The sequence below is a fragment of the Phyllopteryx taeniolatus genome, chromosome 14 (assembly GCF_024500385.1).
Source record: "Phyllopteryx taeniolatus isolate TA_2022b chromosome 14, UOR_Ptae_1.2, whole genome shotgun sequence".
Lineage (NCBI taxonomy): Eukaryota > Metazoa > Chordata > Actinopteri > Syngnathiformes > Syngnathidae > Phyllopteryx > Phyllopteryx taeniolatus.
In genome coordinates, this window is record NC_084515.1 from 9,542,286 (window position 1) to 9,567,410 (window position 25,125).

At 43.4% G+C, this 25,125-nt stretch overlaps 2 protein-coding genes and 1 long non-coding RNA gene across 3 annotated transcripts in view; 1 reads left to right on the forward strand and 2 right to left on the reverse strand.

The window, feature by feature from the left end:
- Window positions 1–12,592, reverse strand: part of gpc1b (glypican 1b) — a 96,179-nt gene extending 83,587 nt beyond the window's left edge. The window contains exon 1 of the mRNA XM_061798380.1: window positions 12,076–12,592. Within this exon, the coding sequence (XP_061654364.1) occupies window positions 12,076–12,235 (160 nt within the window). The 5' untranslated portion in view covers window positions 12,236–12,592. The remainder of the gene's footprint in view (window positions 1–12,075) is intronic.
- Window positions 12,593–12,781: 189 nt separating this feature from the next.
- On the forward strand, window positions 12,782–23,667 carry LOC133489361 (uncharacterized). Its single transcript, XR_009791879.1, has 3 exons — window positions 12,782–15,018; window positions 16,082–16,458; window positions 22,352–23,667. It is a non-coding gene; the product is annotated as an uncharacterized LOC133489361 (long non-coding RNA).
- Window positions 16,665–25,125, reverse strand: part of gpc5c (glypican 5c) — a 147,744-nt gene continuing 139,283 nt past the window's right edge. The window contains exon 11 of the mRNA XM_061798377.1: window positions 16,665–16,992. Within this exon, the coding sequence (XP_061654361.1) occupies window positions 16,957–16,992 (36 nt within the window). The 3' untranslated portion in view covers window positions 16,665–16,956. The remainder of the gene's footprint in view (window positions 16,993–25,125) is intronic.

The following is a 25,125-nucleotide window of genomic DNA, read 5'->3' on the forward strand; positions in this document are numbered from 1 at the left end:
TACACTCTGCTCTGATCACCAGCCAATCACAGGACACATAAGATCAACACCGATTCACACTCACATTTCACACCAATGGGCAATTTTGAGTCTTCAATTAACCTAACATGACAGAGAAAACACAAACACAGGGAAAACACGCAAACTCCTCACAGGATTCGAACCGGTGACCTCTCAACTTTGAAGACACGCTAACCAAATGCTCTACCGTGCTGCTACACTGTTGTTGACAAATACTGGCCACTCATGTGCTTAAGAAGTATATGCACCATTTGCACAATTGACATTGTCCCAGATTATCGCACTACTTGTCACTTTAAACTGCATACATTTTATTGAAGTCTCTGCACCATTGGCATTATGGTCACTGCACAAGACTAATGTTCTATTAGTCATTTCAAATTGTTCTAAATTGCTAGATGACTCAGCAACATTTTGCACAATTATCAAAAAAAAAAAAAAAAAGCAGAGTGAAACCACATTACTGGTAACCTTTTATTGTTCAGTGACTGTGTTTTTATGTTTTTGTCTCAAAGGTATTCTCCGTCAATTGACTGTCTGTTTTCATACTAGAGAAGCTCCAACTACCAGAGACAAATTCCTTGTGTGTTTTTGACATTCTTGGCAAATAAAGATGATTCTGATTGACTATAAATACAGGTATGTCATCTTTCATTAAAACCAGGCTTTTACATTTAATAAAGGTGAGTTTTTTCCTCTACATTTTACCGTTACAATTTTACATTTGAAGAGTGCCACCTTACGGAAACAAAGTATTGCCCATGAAGAAAATAAAAGTGGCAATGGAATGCACATATATAAAAAGTTGAACTTTTTGTTCCTTGAAAAAGGATCGTCGACAGGGGGCGGTCTTCAGGGTGGCTGGTGAGATAGACACCCTGGCCACCCCCTGGCTCCGCCCATGAACTCAAGGTACCGCTGTATTTCTATATTTTGCTCCACCCTTATAATATACCTGCCTTGATGACACACTTTGGAACATGTCAAGTCATGGCAGACTGGTGGTGGACTTGTTGTGGACTTGTTGGACCCCACTGACTGCACTAGAGGCTGCAACACCGTGTGGCTCCCGACAGGAAGCCCCGAAGGAGCTGTTAGCATTGAGGGTGAGCTCTCACCGTGCGGGAATGAGGATTGCAACTGGAACCATGCTGCTGGTTTGGGAGTGATTATGGATGTTTACACCTTGGGGGTGCAAGGTGGAAACAAAGAACATATTCACGAATCCTGAACCACCTGCCATTTTGGCCTCACACACACGTAAACGCACACAAACACACACACAAACCTGATTACTTCCACTCGCCGTGAGATTGTATGTGTCGATGTGATGCTTCAATAGCAACGAACGTGTGAGCAAAATTGACTGAGGGAGGGATGTGTGCTGCATCTCATCTTTATTAAATCTGCATTGTGTGAGTCAGACATCAGAAGCCAGCCAGATGACGAACACATTTCACTGATTGGTTCACTGATCGGACGCCACCTTGCTGATATCTTCTGGTGGAGACAAGCTTCAGGATACGTATAAAGGTTTGTGAAGGAAGGAGATAGTGTTGAATATAAAGAGACAGGAATAGATGATATCAGGAAGGTGGCGTCTGATTGGTGAAGCAATCAGTGAAATGCCGTCGGCTTTTGATGTCTGGCTCACACAATAAAACACCAGAAGATATCAATCTATTGATTACATTTCCTATCAAATAACTGCATCTAAACCAGAGAGAAATACAGTGTGTGCTCAAAGATTACAGGAGATTTCCTCAGATTACAAATTATTTTCCCCATTGGGAATAACGGAACTAGAAATGAACTGTTCTTTTGTTATCATAAATCTGTTAAAGGGGAAACGTTACTTTTAAAGCACTTTTATACAAGCATTTGGAGTGTCTGCCCAGCCATCGAGTGTGAAATAAAAAATAGATATTTTGCTATCTAGCAATTTCGAAAATGTGTCCACCTCCACACCAAGTTACACTGCATCGAAGCCTAAAGGTAAGCAGAGCTGCACTGAGTTTTCTTGGATGCACAGGTTAGCATTAGCTAACTGTGTTTGCTTCTGGTAAATGGTAAATGGTTAATTGCTCTGTGAAGACATCAACACAGGGGAAGCCAATACCAAATTTCTGGTCTTTTAGACTAATTTTCTTGACTTTTAGGTTTAATTCCAAGTTGTTTGACCTCTGAAATGGTTGAGTCAACAGTGTAGTTTAAAAATGACATTTGATTCTGATTCTAATTCTAACCTTAATCCTAAAACCTCAATGTATTAGAAAACCACACAAATGACAATTTAAGGATGCTAACTATTTTAACAATCATGCATTCATTAGGGCATGTAATGTAACATACCGCATCAACCTCCCCTCTCACCAAAAGTCAGCTGGGATAGACTCCAGACCACCTGTGACCCTAACGAGGACGTAGAAAATGAATGTATTCATAATTCATTGCACCAAGGACTAAAGTTTGCCTTTGCTTTAATATCATGGGAAATAAAACCATTTTTGGCTGGTTTTCAAACAACTCATCAAAAAAGTGGGGTGCAGCAAATCATCATTGTCGTCGTGACAAATTCCCACTCTGTGCCAGGAACAGGAAGAACAGAAAATCCACCCCGCAACAGCAGAGTTGTGTATTTCTTTGGGGTGTCGGCCTGCAGAAGTCACACTGTGCATTAATACAGCGGTGGGCTGTGAATGTTGGGTCAGCACCATGTCCCTTAGCAGCAGGAAGCAGAACCACACAAGTTCATGTGACGTTAAGGTCGTAAAACAAAGCCCACATAACAGTCTAGTGTAGCCAAGTTGTGGGGCTGGTCTCGATTGAGGTGTAGGTTCACATCCCACTGAAGCTTATTAGTAGTTTAAGTTGTGTAACAGACCGAAGTATAAATGTTTTCAATATGACTTTTTAGCAGTATAGCAGAAATTCTCAATTTATGTTTCAATGAGTGAAAACTAGCTGAAACTCAAAACAGTGATACCCACAGGAATGAAATATAGAGCAATGAAAAAAAACAGTGGCAGATGCTTTCCGTTATCAGTGGATATGCTGCACTTCCTTGATCAGTGCACTGTTTGAACCTCGACATCAGAGCAGAGGACGAGCAGAAGAGGATCGGGACGCCAAACGACGCCTTCATGGCACATTTCCTGTGGCGTGGAAACGAGGCAAATGAACAGCAAACATGTGGCGCACATTTGGAGCCGAATGACAGGACGGAGACGTGTAGTGTATGTGGTTATGATTTCGACTTTGTGGGCTTATTTTTAGTATAAAATCATCATGCATCCAGACCTTGCATCAACAGTTTTGCTCTCCACAAATGAGTCACAGTAAGTATTTGATTTTGTTTTCTATATTTATATCGTACATGGGAAAAGCTGGGACTTGTCAACTGCTTGGTCACATGTTTGACACTTCTACTGTATTTAAGCTTGAGCTTTACACTAATAATTAGTATAGCACCAAGTAGCCTAGAGCACGGACCAATGCAAAGGCCAAAAAGCATCTACCTGGTCCATGTGACTGAACAATTGTGATATGATAATAATTGTTACAGTTTCACTCCAATCCTGCAGGTGGCAGCATAGCCTTTGGTGCCATTGAAAAACCTGAAAACTTCATATAGCATCTTTCTTATACCTTCACATAACTACATCTTTGATCTATGAAAATATATTCATTTAAAGCCTCTGGTGCACTCTAAAGCACCCATGACAATGCAAAGCCCCTATCCACATCTCCCTTTTTTCCCCTTCATCCTTCCGCCTTTTTCTCCATGACGCTCGCGCACTCACGGCCGACAATGAGCCAATCTCAAGTGGCCACGCCAGCCTGAAGACCCGGTTAACATGCGGGCTGTGAAGTTGGACTTGTAAAAGAAAAAATGTTCCCCCTCCTCACTCTTCCACCTTTCTCTGCATGACGTGCACGCACTCGTGGCTGACAATGAGGCGCTCTAAAACGCCCACGCCAGCTGACTATCTGAAGAGAAGCTGCATTTTTGGGGTGTAGGCATATAGCTACTGTGGCTAGCTGACTGCAATTATCCAATTGTGATGGATAACCGCTGATGCGAACGAAGGTGCCAAAGTTCCTACATGCCAGGGGCCCAAGTGCGTCACTACTTGCCATGCTCAAATAAATAGGAAAACTAAAATGGTTAAAAACAGTTTCATGCTATATCTTCACAATTTACTACATAATTCTCATCCTTTGCACATTTTCAGCATTTATCTTCTAACATGTAAAATGTATTTTAAAACTATATTTAATATTTATTACAGTAACTGAGGCTCACTAAAAAGTTTTATAATTGCCAATAGATGCCACAAGATCGTGGCAAAGCACTACTTTTGTTTAAATGAAACTCCTCAGCTCACTTCAACATAGTTCAATGGCACCAAGATGCCACAGGATAGTGTTAAAGCAATAGTGGGAGTGAGTTTTTCAGCGGATAACTGAGGACAGCTTCTAAAACAATATGCAAATAGGTGAATCGCAAATGTGGAAGGAACACTGTACTTGAATTTATCGAGTTTGTCCCTACTTTAAAGTTTTGTGAAAATTGGTTAAGAGGATTAAGCTGAACCATTATGCCCCCAAGGTGGTACAGTTCCACTTTACCTGAGGCCTCAGCATAACTCACTAGGGTTCGGTTAAGCAACGATTAACCTTTTGCTTCTTTTCCTCTTGTTCCAAAGAAGAAGGCGAGAAGAAGAAGATAAGCTAGAGGTGTTTTGTTGTTTTTCATGTCTTAACAGTGGTTAACTTTTTACACTTGTGTGACAATGAAGATAAAAACCAAGCAACTGTGGCGGGCAATTTCCGAGTGTACACACGCATGCTGACAAGGTCGTTACGCACACACGTCAACAAGCTGAGACGAGAGACGCGATGCCAAGATTGACTTTCAACTACAATACAAACAAGTGTTGATCTCGCCGTCTACCCGCGTTTATGCTGACAATCTCCAATTAAGCTTTGTCTCTCTTATCTGCCAGTCTGCTAATGAGTTCCGCTCACAATGTGGAAACATGGAATTCAGTGTCATGATTTGGTTTACCACTGGATAAAGTGAAAAGCCCATCTATAAATGGGATAGACTGCACATCTGCTTGGCAATGCGTTTAACATCGCCATTTTCAGTCTTTTCTATTCAAGGTTTGTTGAGCTTATCTTTTTGTATCCAGTTTTGCTGGTTTAAGTATTTGAGTTTCAAGTTTTTTTTTTAACATCTATTCTGAAGCACCACTGAATTGCTATTGTTTTCATCACTATTTAAGATGAATGATGCAAAAATGACCTAACCTATTTCCATCATAGTAGATTTGGCCATGTGTGGATGTCTACACTACTGAGTGCCATTCAAGTTGAAGTTGTATTCGACACGACAAGGTGAAAACAATTTATCAGTTCAAGGAATCCATTATGGAACGAACAGATTGTTTAAATGTTTGTTGTTTAAATAATGCTTCTTTTTGCAAGTTTATTATTCAGTTTGAGATTGGGGAATTTGATGTAAAAGTGTCTTTGTCTGCTGCTGCCTGCCTGATGAGCTGAAGGGTGTTCAGTAGCTGAAACACATAATAACACCTTCCTGCCTTCAAGTGTGATTGGGGGCTTTTGTCTCTTTTTGTCTGTGACTCCCCACATTTACTAGCCGTGACAGCACACGACAGGTTTTGTTCGGTCTTAGGGCAAAAATGGACGCACATTGCTAGTTTTAATTGCCGTTGGGACGGTTCTTTGTAGATTTTGTAACCCGCTGTAGCACTGCAACTTTGCTAGATGTTGTCATGAAGCTTAACTTAATTTTTGGACTAAGTAGTCGAAAGAATGGGAAAAATAATGTTCCTTAAAACAACCTTCTACTATGTTTTTCCATATCAGACTCCCAGAATCTTCATTCAATATGTGTTTTAAACAATTTTGTTGTTACGTGGGGCCTAACGCTGTAGTTCGGGTTGTGACGGAGTTGCATCACAGTCAGACAACTACATTTACTCTGTAACAATTACTGTACTTAGTTTCCAGTTTTTTGTTTTTTTTTGTTTTGTTTTTTTACGAAATCATTGCGCCCGAGTCAGAACAAACTATCAGACACAGAAGGGGTGACCAAAGATGTGCCAATCATTTGCCGTGCACGTGGTCGCCGACACCCACCCGAGTTAATAATCCATTTAAGAACTAAATAAGTAAGAAGGTACTCACCAATTACTCAGTACTTAAGTAGTTTTTTCATCAAGTACTTGATGACTATAACTCAATTAGTTATTTATTGTTTCTTGTTTATTGTTCACGTCACCACTACATCACAGATTTTTTTGTGGAATGTATCTATCCGTCTGTTGCGGAATCCCTGCTATATTGCGGGAATCTCATGATCGTTTTTATGGGTTTTTACAGCATACTTACTTACTGTAATGCCCTTGCATTTAGGAAAGCAGAGCCACAGTCGTCAATGTACTTTTGGGCCGTGTACTGAATGCCAGGAAAACAGTCAAACAAAACACATATTGAGGACACTCACACAGGAGCTGCTTTCGCCCTCACCTCACGCCCAGTCTCACACACAAACATCATACAGACACTACAATACTACTTCCATACATTTTCTAATCGCAATTTTTGTGTGTGTTGAAATACATCTACTCTGACTTTGAAAAGTGTATTTTAATCCACTAAAATTTGTTTAAAGCGTGTGGGAGGAGTAGGACTGAAGAAGTGTTTGGATTCAACTAAAAGTGTATCAGCGACTCTGGCTCTCCTTGCCCACATGCAAGGGTATTACAGTTCTTTAATGGCTCAATTTCTTTTTCCACTACACTCAAGTGACTGAGTATCCAAAGATTGGCCATACCTCCAAATTGTGGCTCACAATCAAAGCAAAAAATAATAAATAAATAAATAAATCAACCAGGCGATTGCTCATGATTCGCAAACATCATAAGTCAAGGCACCAGTTGAATAGGAAACTTTCGATTGCCTGAGTGCTATGTCCATTTACAGCTCCATTCAGTTGCCAAATACGGTTGCCTGCCCAATAAAGGGCTAAAACATGTTTGATGCAAGACTCATTACGAATGCTTTTCTGAAAATGTAATCAGTGATAACTTTGACATAAGTGATCTGCCAGTTATTCTCTTATCATTGCGCTCAGTCAAATAAATGAGAGGCATTTTCACATAGGGATGTGTTTATTAAACATTTCTGGCGTCGTATCGGTGAGGTCACTGCATTCAAAACAAGCCTGTCGCCGTGGGTGACCGTGCCAAGCGGCCTGTCTTTCTCTCTCTCTACCACAGTGGAGTCAGTGTGCAGCTCCTAGCAGGGGTGCTGAGCAACAATCTCGCACAGCACTTACAGATGACATTTCAGAGCACAGAGCAGCACACTGTCAGCCTCTGGCAACCGGCAATCAACAACAACACAAACGCAGCACGGGGATGCCCGCGCTGGAGCAAAACATTACCAGCCCTGTCTGCACGTCTGCTGCTGCTCGCCTTTTTTTTTTTTTTTTTTTTTTTAATTGAACAAAGCAATAAGATTCCAACTATTTTCTCTTATTTAAAATGGACAACAGAGAATAAAATTGGAGTTGAGGAACATTTATCATTGACGAAAAGATAAGTTGAAGTGATGGTAATGATCCGCTTGGACAAGGAGGGAGAAGGAAAATCAATCATCCTTCTTTTTCCTCTCTTTTGAAAAACAATGACAAGAAAGCCGTGTCGAAAACTAATTACGCTCTACTGAGAAATGGAAGTTCATTCATTCATTTGAAGCCAACATGGCTTTTGTTTCTGCATAACAGATTTATTCCCTCGCTTCATTAAACCTTGCTCCAGCACAATAATTTCACTCAAATGGATCTTGCTTTACTCCATGACTACATCAAATTTCCTCGAAGAATTTAATTTGTGAGCAATTGTTATATTTATTTATATTTTTGTTACATTACTTTAAATGTAATGTGTGAAACTATGTCCCTCTCTCTCTCTCTGTTCCTTCCTGTGGTCTGTGCAGCTTCGCAGACTTAGCTTGCCCTGACTGTCGGCCGTTTAAGCAAAATGTTTCCACATCTCACTCCGTGCCTCTTTTTCTTTAATGAATGTGAAAGTTTGTGGCCATGTCTTCTCGCCGAACACAAGCTTTGGGAACAAAGGTGCCACCCACTACGGAGCACTGTGGCTACAGAGCAGAGGCACAGACTGCTGCAAGATGCCAGCTCTGTTACATAAAAAAGGCAATCATTTTCAGCCAATACCAATTAGAAAAAATTACGTGTTCAGCCCCGATTTTTGTTCATTTCTTTTAGTATATCTTTTTTGTATATATCCACATCCATGTTATACTGCCCCCTGGTGGCCAAAGCTCACATACCAGAAGTAGCCTCACAATTAATAAATCAATGCAGAAACTGTAGAATTATTTACATTCTATTTAATTATGTTTATTATTAGTGTATCTTGTGAATAAAGTACAGTACAGTACTTATTTAAAAACTCTCGGAAATCATTTTTGGGCTTGATGTTCTATTGGGAGCTGGAATTAATGTTATTTCCATTCATTCCAATGGCGAAAGATAACTTGAGACGTCTTTTGTATGATTACGGAACATATTAATCTGATAAGTCAAGGCACCACTGTACTGTATGTCTTCAATTTTGAATTGAATTTTGAAAATGATTACATTTTTCTCACAGATACAACATCATTCACAAGAAAGTTAACAGGTTCATTTGATTGATCTGACTGGAATCTGATTGTTCTGTTGAACCTTTATTGTACATAAAGTATCAGAAGGCACCCAGCATGTTCTACATGCAAGCCTTTCTAAACTTGTGCTGGTTCGACATTTTCTGGTATTCTTGACACCTTATTGTATCCCATAGTGCTTCAAAGGGACATTATTTGTGTGGTGCAGTCATGAAGTGAGGCGACACACACTAGCCAGATGACCTTGAGTGAAGCTTGGGAAAAACACGAGGCTGGTCAAGCCCCGATGTCACAGCGGGGAACATCCTCGGCCAAATGTCAGGGATCAGCCACTGTATTCAGGTGGCTCATAATTGGAAGGCATAAAGTGAAGCTTTCATGTTTTTACCGAGGTGTTTAATATGCCAGACTAGAGCGCCAGAGTGATTATTTATGTCCTCCAGCTAGGAGACGGAAACACAGGAAGGAAAATACTCAAAGCCTTCTTTCCTTTGCCTGTGCCACATTGCTATCTAACCTGGACTTGAGTAGCACTCCATATCATTGAAAAGAGGGGTTTCTTTAATGCATTATGGATTACAGACATTTGAGGGAAGAAAGGCAGAGAAGAGCAGCTTGAGCATTAATTATTTCACTGCAGCCCAGCCATAAAATTCCAAGTCTCGGGTTACTACTTGGTCCTTTGCACCTTTTGACGTATGGTGACATGACAAGTTAAATCACCAGCCCTGCAGTCTTCCCACTCCTAATGTTTACCTCCGTGTTATTGCATGGCTAGACTATGGTACTTATTGGCCTCTTCTGTAATTGTTTCAATGGTCAAAATGGAGTTCTTAAACTCTAGAAGTCAAATATTAAGATTATGGAAGTAGATTTTTGAGGGTACTACCTCAAAAGCTGCAATGTCCACGTCACAGATGAAGTTTTTAACCACTTCACTTGCAAAGTTGGCAGTTTATAATCGTTCTTCTTCCATTATTTTTCTATAAACCCAAATTCTGGGGAGCTGGCGCTTATCCCAGCTGACTTGGTGCAAAAGGCTGACTCCACCCTGGACTGGTCGCCAGTCAATTACAGGGGACATTGAGATAGACAACCACACACACTCATACTCATACAGTCACTGAGTGGGAACTGAACCCACACACCCTGCATGGACGTCAGGCAAGTGGACCACTGCTACATCAGTGACTTCCCCAGCTCAGCAACTGGCAAACAATTTGGCGTGTTTCTCAAACTTGAGGCAAAGTACAGTGCTACTTTGACTTCAGAGGTTTTCGAGATATGAGCCATCACTCATTCGATTATTTGCTTTGAGCTGTGAGCAAAAACTGGACTTACGAGTGAGCTGCTACCACTGCAACAAAGTGGTAAAATGGATGCTACTGTGTCTAGTATATTTATTATGCCTACACATAACTACAGTACCTGTTTGAACTGCGAAAATATAGCCACTTAAATACTCCGGTGGCTGGGATATATTCCACCAGGTCGTCGCAGGGCTTTTCCACTCAGCAACAACAAGGCGTTCTGAAGCCACCACGCCAGCTCGACGCTCAAGTCCACATGCTGGCTGTCTTTTTTTAATGCTCACGGCCGACAATGAGGCACTCTAAAGCACCCTTGCCAATGGACTATCCGAAGAGAAGATGCATTTTCGGGGTGTAGGCATGGCTAGCTATCAAAACAAAATGACAATGAAAAAGGCATTATCTTTTCAATCAAACTTAGCTAAACCTTGCTCTTTGCTTGGATTTGTTTCCTGCTTGTATCATGAGTGTTTTGGGCAAGGTTAACATGTCTGCATGTGTGAGTAAACACTGTGATAAAAAGAGCACAGGAGCACAAAAAATGCAGGCCAAAAAGTGTATGTGTGGGTGGGAGGCAGGGGGGGTGGGGGGGCACGTGTCCCCTGATTCCGCTGCCTCTGGTTGTGAAATGTAATCAGAAATGTGAGGTAAACTTTATCAAAATTTTATAAGCATTTTATAGCTTTTGATTTACAGTACTCTTTACCCAGAATACAGTATTTACAAACAAGTGTCTGAATTAAATTTAGAGGGTCTTTAATTACCTATGTGAAAGATTGGTTGAAAATGTGAACAAAGTGGAGGTCTGGAAGATTCTATTCTGCCTTTGATGTTCTACATGTCTTTCCTAAATTATCCATTGTCCTGTCACCGTGGTGGTAGTTATACCTGTACATTTTTTGGCCCTGTCAAAATATTCCAGTAATTAGCCCAATAGGGTACCTTGGGGGACTCCTCCTGTATCACTTTCTCTGACAGCACATAACTTCAAGCTCTCTCTGTCCAGAACGGAGTCTTATAGGAAAGTCTCATAAGCATGCACCATCAGAGGCTGCTGTCTTTCTTGTCAGTGCTTGTTCTCCACTGTACCTGCCATACCTCAAACTATGTAGTGTGCGTGTCTGTGTTTTGATGCATGTGAAAGCCATCCAACAAATTCCAGAAGAGGCACACTTGTAATCATCTGAGCTGCAGCGAGGCTCACATTAGACTACGGATGACACACTGATGAGTAACATGGTGCGCTCACAGCTCACACTCAAGTGGCCGGCTGCTCATTTATAATAAGCAACCATTCCCAGCCGCCAGACTACCGCGACTGTGTGTGTGTGTGTCTGCAGCAAAGTCCACAATGAAACAAACAGTTGTTTCAAAGCCAATGTCAAAGTGTCAAACACATTTCTGATGAGCCATCAAACGAGCAAAATGACTCTTATAACGTGCCTGTGCTGACTTCAGTTCAGCTTTGTTTCGTTGCAAGACTGACTCAAGCAAAAAGAGAAAATAAATGAATAAATCCTCTGCATGAATTGAACAGAACTACAAGCTCACACCGATGCATGGAAAGTGGGTGTCCAGCAATTAAATAGAAAATAAAGACCACCAGCATGCAACATGTTCTGTGAGTATATGACAATTGACATAGATAGATAGATAGATAGATAGATAGATAGATAGATAGATAGATAGATCCTATTGAAATATTTGAATTAGTTGTGATTACTACCAATTTAATATATGTATAATTATTTTGTATTGCATTATATTGTATTATAACTTACTCTTATGGTGCAGGTCTAACAAAACTGTTTCTGACATGACTTTGGCAGAATGGAAATATATATCAATTGCAGGTGCATTTTTATTATTATTATTATTTATTTTTTTGAGCAGACTTTAGGCTTTTACAAAGTCCAGCACTGTTTTTTTTTTTTTTTTTTTTACTTTTTGAAATCCTTTTCGTGAGCACGTGGTGCGTTCAGGGACAAAGCTAAACTTCGGAAGTGTTCACACTCACCGGATATTTCGGATTGAGGAACGCCGTCCAGGGAGAATCCTTTGCCGCTATAAAAGTGCCTTATATCCGTACAACTCCTGGCTTTGCCGGAGCCTTTGTCCCCGCAGGCTGTGGCCGTGAGCGAGCACAGCACCAGAGCCGCCACGATGAAGGAATCCATCCCGGCACCAATGTCAACTCAGTCAAGTGCAGAAAAAAAGAAGAAGAAAAAAAGCAATTCCTAAGCAATTCAAAAAAAAGACGTAGGACAGTTATTTCGCGGTGCGTTCAATATTCCCCCTGTCCTGAAGTGACGGCAGACGCTCGGACGGTTAAAAAGAAAAGAAAAAAAAACGATCAAATCGTATCACCCGGTGCGCTAAAACCAGTCCACGCTTTGTTTGTTGATGTCGTGGTGAGAAGAGGGAGAGACAAGTCACTCAGGTGAGAAACAGTCCAGCGTGGAGCTCGACGATGTGCCGCCTGCTTTTTTGCTTTTGCGCATGCAGCCTCATGCACGACAGACACGTCTATACCGGCAATTAGGACGAGCCGGGAGCTGGGAAGGAAGGACTCGGCGAGGGAGGGACGGAGGGAAGGAAAGAGGCGTTTCGGGGGGTCTGATCTCAACTCAGAGGTGCGCACAGTTAGCGCATTGGATTCAAATGCTCTGACGCGTTGTGGGTGATTGCTATGGGGGTTAAATACAACACAAAATATATCTTAAAGGAAGCATTGAAGACTCTAAATTGGGCAGCGAATAATGTGAGCGTTTGTATTATATTGTCTTTCACATTTTCTTTTAGTACTAACATCATTAAATAGAATGTAACGAGTTAAACTGTGCATCATGATTAATTCTTTGTGGCTTCTTCTGGTATGCACGCTTTGGCCACCAGGGGCAGTATAATACAGTCATGCAGACAAACAAAATTGAGTTTCACAACTACTGTGACTCAGTGTGCTGCAGTAACAGTTTTTTTTTGGATAAAGAATATATCCCTGTGAGTAATCACAAAGTATGTGAAATCAGGCTTCAAAATGGTCAAGAATTGAGACATTCTTTCAGCTTCCAGACGCTTCGGGCGTGTCGCTAAATGCTCTCAAAATCCGGCCTCCCTGGAACTGTCAGCTGTCAATCAAAGACGTACTTCCTCTCACGGCTCCTCCTAAGCAGGGAGAGATGTTCACACGGGCCACAGAAAGACATTTTGGGCTGGGCACCTCTTTGTCTACGTTGAAATTCAGTGGGCCATTAATCGACGGTGTAAAGAGTCATTATCCACAACACGCCGCAAGGAGGAGGAGGGGGAGAAATCACGCACTGCTGTGGCCGCTGAGGTTCAGCTTTCAGCGGCCACAGACGGATGATTTTTTTCCCCCCTCTCCCTCCTCCTGCTCTCCCTGGAATGTGTGTGGCTGAAGGCTCTAAAGCCGTTGCACTGGATCCTCTGGTTGCTTTTCCAACCGCTGGCAAGGTGGGAAGGGGCGGCTGCTCCTGTCCGGTTCGCGGCTGCCTCACAACGCAACATGCGTGGGCCCAGACAACAGACACACTGTAGCCCAAATAAGACATTACACTTCAGGCAAGATATATTTTTTCTAGTTGTGGGCATAGTTTGATGGCCAATTCCACACTACGCTCAAGTTAATGAATGATGAAGTGGCAATTCTGCTGAATGGCCACTGCATGGAATAATGGCACTTGGTGGATACAGTATATAGGGGGGGAGGGCCTCATGGTAGAAAGTACAGGACATCCTCGAGTTACGACGCACTCGACCTACGACGTTTCGACTTTACGACGCCCGTGCCTCGTCCGCCATTTTGTCCCAGCACCATAGTGTTTCTGCTTAGCTAGTGCATAGTGCTTGTCTGTGTTTGTGCGGCGGGAGTATCTTTGCCTTTTTCGCCCTCCTTTTTTCACACCCTCAACAGTAATGGTAAGTACAGCATCTTATTTATTATTTTTAATGTATTTTAGTTTCTTTATACGAAGTGTTAACCTTTCCTGCTACGGTCACCTGACCGTGGTTGGGAGACGCAGGGGTTAACTCCCTTCTCCGGCGGCAACAATAAAGGCACGAAGCACCGATTTGCTGCTTTAATGGCTTTATTAGCTCCTCTGCACATTCAACGTCAACGGGTCCTCTGCTAATCGCTACTCTTCCCCGGTCGCCGTCACTACACTTGTCACGGTACACACTTACACCGGTACGCACTCCTTCCTTTTTCGCAGTCCCGCCGGACGACGCCTACGCAGTCCTATCTCACTCACACATCGACGCCCACACACACGGATCACGTGGGACAATACCCGTAACAGAAATATTTCGCCGTAAATTTCGACTTTAACGGTGAAATCTGACTTAAGCGGAAAATCGTGTTACGTCGCCAGCGTAAGAACAGAACTCGTTCGTAAATCGAGGAATTCCTGTATATGCCCCAGCCCCGTGACATCACGGAACTAGTTTTTCGTCCTGCCCAAAAGAGATGAAGAAAAACGGTTTTAAGCAATATCACAACAATTCAGTCCTATATTGTTCTCAGTGTTTACACATTTGCAGCCCGTACCTTCCAACATACTTAATGTACAGTATTTAGAAACAAAACATGGATTTGCATTTGGTTGCACTTTAAAACACTGCCGAAGGAGTTAATAAAGGTGTTATTATGATGTTTGTTATGAGTACAGTTTTTTGTTCAAAACTGTGGGTAATGTTACAGTGGCTGACAATACATACTGTATATGGCATGTTTCGCTATTGCAATGCATGTCATTGCTATTCAAAGAAACATCTGTCATTTTACAGCACGCCGAGGCTGAGCGTGGCTCTCATGGTGCAGGAATGTGTACGACGCGTCCGGACATCTTGATTTTGAGCCAGCCAGATGTCCCAGGTGAACTGTCGGCGTGCCCCATCATCCCCCACCGCGCGCTCCCCCACCGTCGGTACAGTGCAGGTCAGCGCTTGAGCTTCTTTCCCACTCTGCTGAGCACGTACAGCCGGCCGCATCACTCCTCACGGCGCAATTTAACGGCCGGCGAGTCCCAGCGTGCCTTTCACCTGTCACCTGCTGGTCCTCAGGAGTTTCCCGCTGTGGATTTTGCCTGACATTGTTCACCTTTGCTAATGTGTTTCTTCTTATGTTCTCCTCCTGTGTGCCAACCACCTGTGTTATGGTGTGCTTATCGTACAAAAGCTCCAGTCAGTCTCTCCACCTAGGAGCCGAAGACATTAGACTCTTGGACGCTTATCACATTTCTAGGTACCAGAGCCCAGGTGCCAGAGTTTCAGGGTTCAAATCTCGGCTCTGGCCTTCCCGTGTAGAGCTTCCATTTTCTCCCTTTGCTTGTGGAAGTTTACTTCAGGTACTCCGGCTTTTTCCTGCATCCCCAAAACATGCATGTTAGGTTCATCCATAGATTTTCTTCCACTTATTGAGAGTCAGGTCGTGGGAGTTGCAGGCTTAAGGCCTCTTTATACTTGCGTGGCCGACAGCGCCCGGATTGCATTACGTGACTGACGTGTTGGGCCGTGCGGCCCCTATGTGGCCCCTCTGCGTCACTTGACGCGCATGCGGCAAAAATTGTTGCTGCGCGTAGAATGCCGCGGAGATCATCTCTCGTGATTGGTCCGTTTTAGTCACATTGTGATGACGTACTCAGCGTGCCTCTTGGTTCTACATATCATCTACGCTGCCGCCTTCTTGATCGATTTTGCAGCATAATTAAACGTATCGTACACTGTTCCACGGTCGCCATTGTTGTTGCTTTGTTCCTTGTTCCGGAAAGGAAAGGAAAAACGGCTACCGGAAATGAGCAAAAAAATACAAAGGATACTCCATCTTGTGGTATCCTAGCCAATACCAGCCGTAGCGACACCCCCGGCATTGAGGAGAACTGCAGTACATTTTCAAAACTGCACGCGTGAGTTGCGCTTAAGTATAAAGGCAAACTGCGTACAGTATTTAGCAGGAAGGCCCAAACTTCCCTCACCTCAGCCACTTTGTCCAACTTTTCCAGAGGGATCCCAAGGCGTTGTCAGGCCACGCGGGAGACATAGTCGGTCCAGCAAGTCCTGGGGCGTCCCCGGGGCCTCCTCCCAGTGGGACGTGCCTGGAACACCACACCAGGGAGGCTTCCGAACCAGATGCCCAAACTACCTCATCTGGCTCCTCTCGATATGGAGGAGCAGCAGCTCAACTCTGAGGGCCTCCCAGATGAGCAACCTTCTCACTCATCTCCAAGCGAGAGCCCGGACATCCACCTTGCGGAGGAACCTTACACCCTGACAGTCTATCCCGGGAAGGCAGCATGTTGCTCTTTACAGATACCTCGCTCAGAGCCCAATTGGGGAAAGCTGGGAGAGATTGGGTGGAACAAATCATTTTTTATGCAAGGTGGGTGCTGTATTTTTGTTGTTAAAATATTACGTTTCAACAAAGTACTATATGGTTATACATTTTTCAAGCTCCTTTAAAATGGCCATACAATTCAAAAAATAATAATTTCAAATATTACAGGTTCTTGGATTCAATTTAGGGGTGCTTGAGCACCCCCAAAAATGTTGTGTAGTCTTACAGACAAATATGAAAGATTTAAAAAAAAAAAACAGACGAGTGCAAGTTTCTACAAAATAAAGTGCATGAATATAAATTCAAACAGGAAACTACTTCCAATGCATTTAAACTCCCCCTAAGTGTGAAGCTTGACATTTCCTTTTTATGCACATACTCGATTAGCAACAGCGCTTACATTTAATGTGGAGGAAAGGGGGCGGGGGGAGTGTCTCTTTAGTCATGTCGGTGTGTGTGAAATGAAAGCAGACTGTCTGATGATGCCACTTGCGTCGAAGATCCTTTTTATGGATTGTTTTTGGACGAAGACGCCATCACGCATTATGGCGCTGACACGTGGAGATGCTCGGCTGCAGCCTGAAATAAGCATCAAGCAGTCACACAAACACTCAAGTGAGAAACCGCAGGAGGGAAGGACAGGAGAGATGACAAAGCGGCATGAGCCGAATGCCATATCCTTCGGGTTTGTGTGTCCCAGTGATACTTTTTTTTTTATAAGGCTGTCACTATCGAATCTTTTTAGAATCGATTCTCCTATTGATTATTAATCGAATAATAATCACACCCCTCACTATTCTTTTTTTTTTTTCCTACTAACTCTCATTTATGAAAGTTGGACTTCAATGCTTACACTGGATAGGTTTGTACTGAGTCTATGGTATAAATCTGGTGTACAGAATGTGAGACAGCAAAATGCTACACGGTTAGCAATCGCCCCTCCTTGAGCCGTCACCTTGTCTTGGTGGAGGGGTTTGTGTGTCGCAGTGATCCTAGGACCTAAGTTGTCTGGGGCTTTATGCCCCTGGCAGGGTCACCAATAACAAACAGGTCCTAGGTGAGGGACCAGACAAAGCACGGCTCAAAGACCCCTAATGATGACGATAAACAATGGACTTCGTTTTCCCTTGCCCGGACGCGGGTCACCGTGGCCCCCCACTGGAGCCAGGCCTAGTGGTGGGGCTCGAAGGCGTGCGCCTGGTGGCCGGGCCTGCACCCATGGGGCCCGGCCGGGCACAGCCCGAAAGGGTAACGTGGGTCCCCCTTCCCATGGGCTCACCACCTGTGGGAAGGGCCATAGGGGTCGGGTGCAGTGTGAGCTGGGCGGTGGCCGAAGGCGGGGACCTTGGCGATCCGATCCCCGGCTACAGAAGCTTGCTCTAGGGACGTGGAATGTCACCTCTCTGGCAGGGAAGGAGCCCGAGCTGGTGTGTGAGGTCGAGAAGTTCCGACTAGATATAGTCGGACTCGCCTCCACACACAGCTTGGGTTCTGGTACCAGTCCTCTCAAGAGGGGTTGGACTCTCTTCCACTCTGGAGTTGCCCACGGTGAGAGGCGTCGAGCAGGTGTGGGTATACTTATTGCCCCCCGGCTTGGCGCCTGTACGTTGGGGTTCACCCCGGTGGACAAGAGGGTAGCCTCCCTCCGCCTTCGGGTGGGGGGACGGGTCCTGACTGTTGTTTGTGCCTATCCACCAAACAGCAGTTCAGAGTACCCACCCTTTTTGGAGTCCTTGGAGGGGGTGCTGGAGAGCGCTCCCGCTTGGGACTCCATCGTTCTGCTGGGGGACTTCAATGCTCACATGGGCAATGACAGTGAGACCTGGAAGGGTGTGATTGGGAGGAACGGCCCCCCCGATCAGAACCCGAGCGGTGTTCTGTTATTGGACTTCTGTGCTCGTCACGGATTGTCCATAACGAACACCATGTTCAAGCATAAGGGTGTCCACACGTGCACTTGGCACCAGGACACCCTAGGTCGCAGTTCGATGATCGACTTTTTGACATGGAACAAGTCCCTCTATTTTTAAAATGCAGTCCACTTTAGTCTCGTCAAGTCAAATTTGTACCATTTTAAGTTAAAAAACATTCATTCCCCATTCAGCTCACTCATATTTATCATGTTACATCAACAACCCCAATTCCAATGAAGTTGGGACGTTGTGTTAAACATAAATAAAAACAGAATACAATGATTTGCAAACCATGTTCAACTTATATTTAATTGAATACACTAAAAAGACAAGATATTTAATGTTCAAACTGATCAACTTTATTGTTTTTAGCAAATAATCATTAACTTAGAATTCACGTTCCAAAAAAGCTTGGAGAGGTGGCAAAAAATACTTACAAAGTTGTGGAATGCTCGTCAAACACCTGTTTGGAACATCCCACAGGTGAACAGGCTAATTGGGAACAGGTGGGTGCCATGATTGGGTATCAAAGAAGCTTCCCTGAATTGCTCAGTCATTCACAAGCAAAGATGGGGCGAGGTTCACCTCTTTGTGAACAAGTGCGTGGGAAAATAGTCGAACAGTTTAAGGACAATGTTCCTCAACGTACAATTGCAAGGAATTTAGGGATTTCATCATCTACGGTCCATAATATCATCAAAATCATCATCAGAGAATCTGGAGAAATCACTGCATGTAAGCGGCGAGGCCGAAAACCAACATTGAATGCCCGTGATCTTTGATCCCACTGCATCAAAAACCGACATCAATGTGTAAAGGATATCACCACATGGGCTCAGGAACCCTTTAACACAACGTCCCAACTTGGGGTTGTACATTACACATCTAACAGTGTCTTAAAAATCACTTTACAGACCTTTGTCGTTTTTGAGCGAAGTTTGGCCCAACACTGCTTCCGTCTGCAATACATGTTCGTGTGAAACATGGGTTTCCGCAGAACTTTTATTGATTTATTTTTCTTGGGGTCCCGGCGGAGCTTCGAGGCAGAAATGTTGTGTCGACCTATTTTTGTGTACATGTAACGTGTACGTGTATTTCTCTTTGTTATATTTAGTTTGACAGTAAACTAGCTGGAAGTGGCAGTAAATAGTAAATAGAAGAAAACACATTTGGGCTCTTTTTTGAAGAGCTTTTCGCTACCTGCCAAACTGCACGTGACACGCTCAAGGAGGGCAGAAAAAACATCATGGTTTAAAAAAAAAACAAAAAACAAAAAAAAAAAAACACAAAAATCTCAAAAAACTTAAGTTGAGAAACTCGTAAGTCAAAGTGCTACTGTATACAGTAAATACAAAATATCTCCTTCTCAACATGACAAGTCTCAAATGAGCAAGCACCAATCATCCCTTCAAGCGGCACTTTTGGAGAAGTGTCAATAAAGCTGTCAATAACGTGCAACAGGAACACAGATAACCCTTTCTATTTAGTATGTAAATTTGGTGGCCCCACTACTATCAATGGACAAGCTTTACTCAAGGTAAGTGATGGCAATAGGAGATCCAACATAAGGTCAAGCACTCTGTTTTGGAATGAAACTGATGGGTATATCACGCCTAAAACGCTATACTTGCAAAAAGCACCGCAAAACACATTAGTTTGTCATAAAACTACCACAGTTTCGTATGCTATGAAACACAATATTGCAAGATGAATCACAATATTCTGCCCCAACAATTAAATATTGTGACAAAAAATAATATTGTTTCACTGAAACATAATATTGTGCCACAAAAAAATATATATACATTTTGTGACCCAAAAAAAAAGCCATATGGTGCTGCAAAATAATTTGTTTTTACATTATTATTATTTGACACAGGAATAACATATGATATTTTGGACAAGAAAAAAAAAAATAAAGATTGTGCCAGAAAACAGCCATACATGGCACACAACACTTTGCCACAAAATACCAATATTTAGTGTAAATTTATGGAATAGCCATTCATCCATTTTCTGAGCCGCTTATCCTCACAAGGGTCGCAGGAGTGCTGGAGCCAATCCCAGCTATCATAGGGCAGGAGGCGGGGTACACCCTGAACTGGTTGCCAGCCAATCGCAGGGCACATATACACAAACAACCATACGCACTCACATTCACACCTACGGGCAATTTAGAGTATTCAATTAACCTACCATGCATGTTTTTGGGATGTGGGAGGAAATCGGAGTGCCCACGCAGGCACGGGGAGAACATGCAAACTCCAGACAGGTGGGGTGGGGGGTATTGAACCCCGGACCTCAGAACTGTGAGGTAGACGCTCTAACAAGTCCCCCACCGTGCCGCCAATTTATGGAATATTTTTAAGAAAAATATAAGTTTAGGGTAAAGAAATATTGCATTTATAAGTAGTCTGTAGTCTGATGACAGAAATTAAATGTGTAATGTTTCCTGCAAAGTGATATGATTTACAGAGAACTAATGTCCATTATTACTTGTGTATTTTTCAGTCATTGTATGGAACATAATTGTATGGACAGAAAAAAATATCCCAAAATATACAGTTGTGCAACATTTGTATATATTTCATAAAGTGTGTGGCAGCAGGACTTTGTTTTCAAATGATGCTATATGTTTTGTATGATTTCCTACAACTCACCTTGTCTTACTGTAAGATTCATAATATAAAATCCGCCATGTAAATAATATATATATATATTTTTTTTTTTTTTTTTTTTTTTTGGGCTATCAAACTAATAATGTGCAATAACAGGCCATGAACCAGTGAAGACACGTGACCAGAGGGGAACATGCTGACTTTAAACACTGTGTTAATCTTTCCGTATACGCATAGTCATGTTTTCTGGTTTGTGTGTGTGTGTGTTAGTGTTATTTGTATGTCTATGCTTGTGTAATTTGTGCATACATGTGTGCTTGTGTGAATATGTGTGTGTTTATGTAATTTGTGTGTGTATTTGTGTTTGTTTTATTTGTATGCTTGTGTCTGTGTGTATATCTGTGTTTGTGATGTGTGTACTGTATGTTTGCGTAATTTCTATGCGTCTGTTTGTGTGTGTATGTGTTTGTGTGAGTGTTTGTGCAATTTGTATGTGTCTGTGTTATTGGCGCATGCATGCGTGCATGTTGCACATGTGGTCACAGTTCAGCAGCGGAGAAACTGATTGGTCCTTCACTGTCTGCTATGGAGATCTATATAATTAACACTGAGCAGCACAGCAGCCATGTTTTCTTCCCATTGAAGTTTTATTGGGCCTGACCATGAAAGGCTTTCTAATGAGGGCCAGGATGCCAGGGGAAGTTGGGGAGACCGGTGAGAGTGATAAAAAAAAAAAAAAACGAAGAGTGGGGGCCCAATGGAAGCAATGAGAAATTAACTTTGTCTCTGTTGTGATGCATTGAGTCATGTTTTTGTGGCCTTTTGCTAGGGTGTTAATTACTATGATATATTTCACAACGTGACCTACATTTCAAAGTATGGTAATCACACCTCGGTCACCTTGCAGAATAAAAGAGGTCAGCCTTCCAGACTTACCTCACAATGTTAACTTCAAGGTTGTTGACGTGACACAATATCCTGATCTCCTCATTACTTGACATTTCTAGAGTTGGGACAGAGAACAAAAGCGAAACATATTGACGAAACAAATAAACTGCTGGAAGGACACAAAGAGAGCATTTAGAATGATTAAGTAGAACAAACAAGACTCAAGGTGGGTGCCCCAAAATGGAAAAAAAAAAAAAAGACAAAAGAAAATGCAACACAACTTCCATTGTGTGTTAATGTCGTATTTTTTATTGCATTTGCAATTGTTGTGACCTGTCTCGGCCACCGTAAATTTGCTTAAAAAAAATCTCACTACCGAACAAAAATGTCACGAAAAGTATATGCAACGGTGTCTGGAGATTCGAGTTTAGTTCGTTCCGTGACCACACTCGTATCTCAAAACACTTTTCCCCATTGCCTGTAAATACTCTCATTCATGCAGGTCATTTCTTTTCTCAGGGCGTTGAATTGATTGCAGCTGGACTGTTGTGGCTGCCTTAGAAGACGTTTCGCCTCAGCCAGAGGCGGTTTCTGATATGGGCGGTATGTGCAGCCGCTCAGGGCGGCATTGTGTGGGGGGTGGCATCCCCCAGCCAAAAACCCAGACTTCCCTCTCTCCAGCCACTTGGTTCATCTCTTCCCTGAGGATCCCGGCCAATCACGGATCACGTTCCCTGGCCAATTGGGAGAAATACTGTCTCCAGTGTTGTCCCGGGTCTTCCCTGGAGCCTCCTCCTGGTGTGTCGTGCCCGGAACATCCTAACGAGGTGCCTTATGACATCGCCCATCTCTCACTGACAATGCCGTGCTTTCGTCCATTTCAAGGAAACTCAATAATTCTGCCGCCAACAAACAGCATGGTCTCCTTGACCTTGAGGCAATTCCCCTACCACTTTACAGCTGAATGGAATATTAATGAGGGAGTTTTCTTTGTAGACTGACGATGGCCTCTATGCCTACCAGCGCTCCCTTTTTTGCATTCCAAAAGAATGATACCATACGTGGTTTGGGGTGTGCCTCCAAGTTGGAGCATAAATAGTTGAGTTTTCCACACAAACACTGGCTGGTGCATCTACGCCTAACTAAGCCTTGTTGCATGAACTGATGAAGCCTGCTCGAATGGGAGGTGAAACGTTTTCTAAGACAAACAACAGTCCAGCTGCGATCAATTCAACACCCTGAGAATTAAAGGACCTGGATGAAGGAGAATATTCAGAAGCATCCTGGATGAAGGAGAATATTCAGAAGCATCCTAACGAGATGCCCAAGCCACCTCGTCTGGCCTCTCAATGCGCAGTCACAACGGCTCTATTCTGAGCCCCTCCCAGATGTTTTTGTGATTTTATTTCAATGTTTATGCTTTTGTCATGTTATTAGATAAATATTGATTCTGAACTGCTCCAGGTGATGCTTGAGGCACAATTCCAAGCTTTCATATTGCCTTTTGGGATCATATTGATGGTTTCTATAATTGGGATGCGATGGTGGTGGTAGTAAGAGGTGTCTTAAGTGCACAGCCTGCCACTGTTATGTATAACACCTCATCATGTCACAAGTCACGTCATGAGTCCCAAGTCAAAGTCGAGTCTCAAGTCTTTTATTTTTATGTCAAGTCAAGCTACAAGTCATCATAACAATGAATTGCAATGACAAAAGTCCCCATCTTTGCTCATTTGTTCAGCATTTGCAATATCTCCGGCCTCTGTCACGCTCGGCGGCAGACAAAGGAGCATTTCCGACGACACATCCAGGGGGTTGACTGACATATGATAAACAATGAGAAATATTGAGTCGACCCGGAGGGTTGACAAGCTTATGAAGCATAATAATAAAAGAGAGAGGGGGTATTAATAAGCGGAACACAGAGTGATGCAACGTTCAACGCGAGAACAAATAAAAGTGGAGCGATAATGCTTTAATTCTCAGGGCATCACGAATGAAAAACGCAGGTTTTGTTGTGTCGAACTAATCAGAGCACAATAAGTTTTTTGCTTACTTTAGGATGGACTGGGGGAAAGTTTGAGGATAACGCACACCATTTATGCAGAACTATGAAACAAGTGTGTCGACCACTCGTTTTTTCAGTTTGCAGTACTTGAATATAGCACCCTAGAAAACCACACCTAATTGCACTCATCAATCACACACAATCCACACAAACATATAACAACAATTTAAGTGGACAAAGCACTCCTGTACAAATTTGACTTGACGAGACTAAAGTGGACTGCATTTTAAAAATAGAGGGACTTGTTCCATGAGTTTCAGCTTGTAAAACAAATTCCATCCATCCATCCATTTTCTACCGCTTATCCGGGTCGGGTCGCGGGGGCAGTAGCTCGAGCAGGGACGCCCAGACTTCCCTCTCCCCAGCCACTTCATCCAGCTCCTCCGGGGGGATCCCGAGGCGTTCCCAGGCCAGCCGAAGGACGTAGTCTCTACAGCGTGTCCTGGGTCGTCCCCGGGGTCTCCTCCCGGTGGGACGTGCCCGGAACACCTCACCAGGGAGGCGTCCGGGAGGCATCCGAATCAGATGCCCCAGCCACCTCATCTGGCTCCTCTCAAAGCGGAGGAGCAGCGGCTCTACTCTGAGATCCTCCCGGATGACCGAGCTTCTCACCCTATCTCTAAGGGAGAGCCCGGACACCCTGCGGAGGAAACTCATTTCGGCTGCTTGTATCCGGGATCTTGTTCTTTCGGTCACGACCCACAGCTCATCACCATAGGTGAGGGTAGGAACGAAGCTCGACCGGTAAATTAAATTTCGGCTTAGCTCCTTCTTTACCACAACGGACCGATACAAAGTTCGCATCACTCCAGACGCTGCACCGATCCGCCTGTCGATCTCCCGTTCCATTCTTCCCTCACTCGTGAACAAGACCTCAAGATACTTGAACTGCTCCACTTGGGGCAGGATCTCATCCCCGACCTGGAGAGGGCACCCCACCCTTTTCCGACTGAGGACCATGGTCTCAGATTTGGAGGTGCTGATTCTCATCCCAGCCGCTTCACACTCGGCTGCGAACTGCTCCAGTGAGAGTTGGAGCTCACGGCTTGATGAAGCCAACAGAACCACATCATCAGCAAAAAGCAGAGATGCAATACTGAGGACACCAAACCAGACCCCCTCTACGCCTCGGCTGCGCCTAGAAATTCTGTCCATAAAAGTTAAATCGGCGACAAAGGGCAGCCTTGGCGGAGTCCAACCCTCACCGGGAACGAGTCCGACTTAC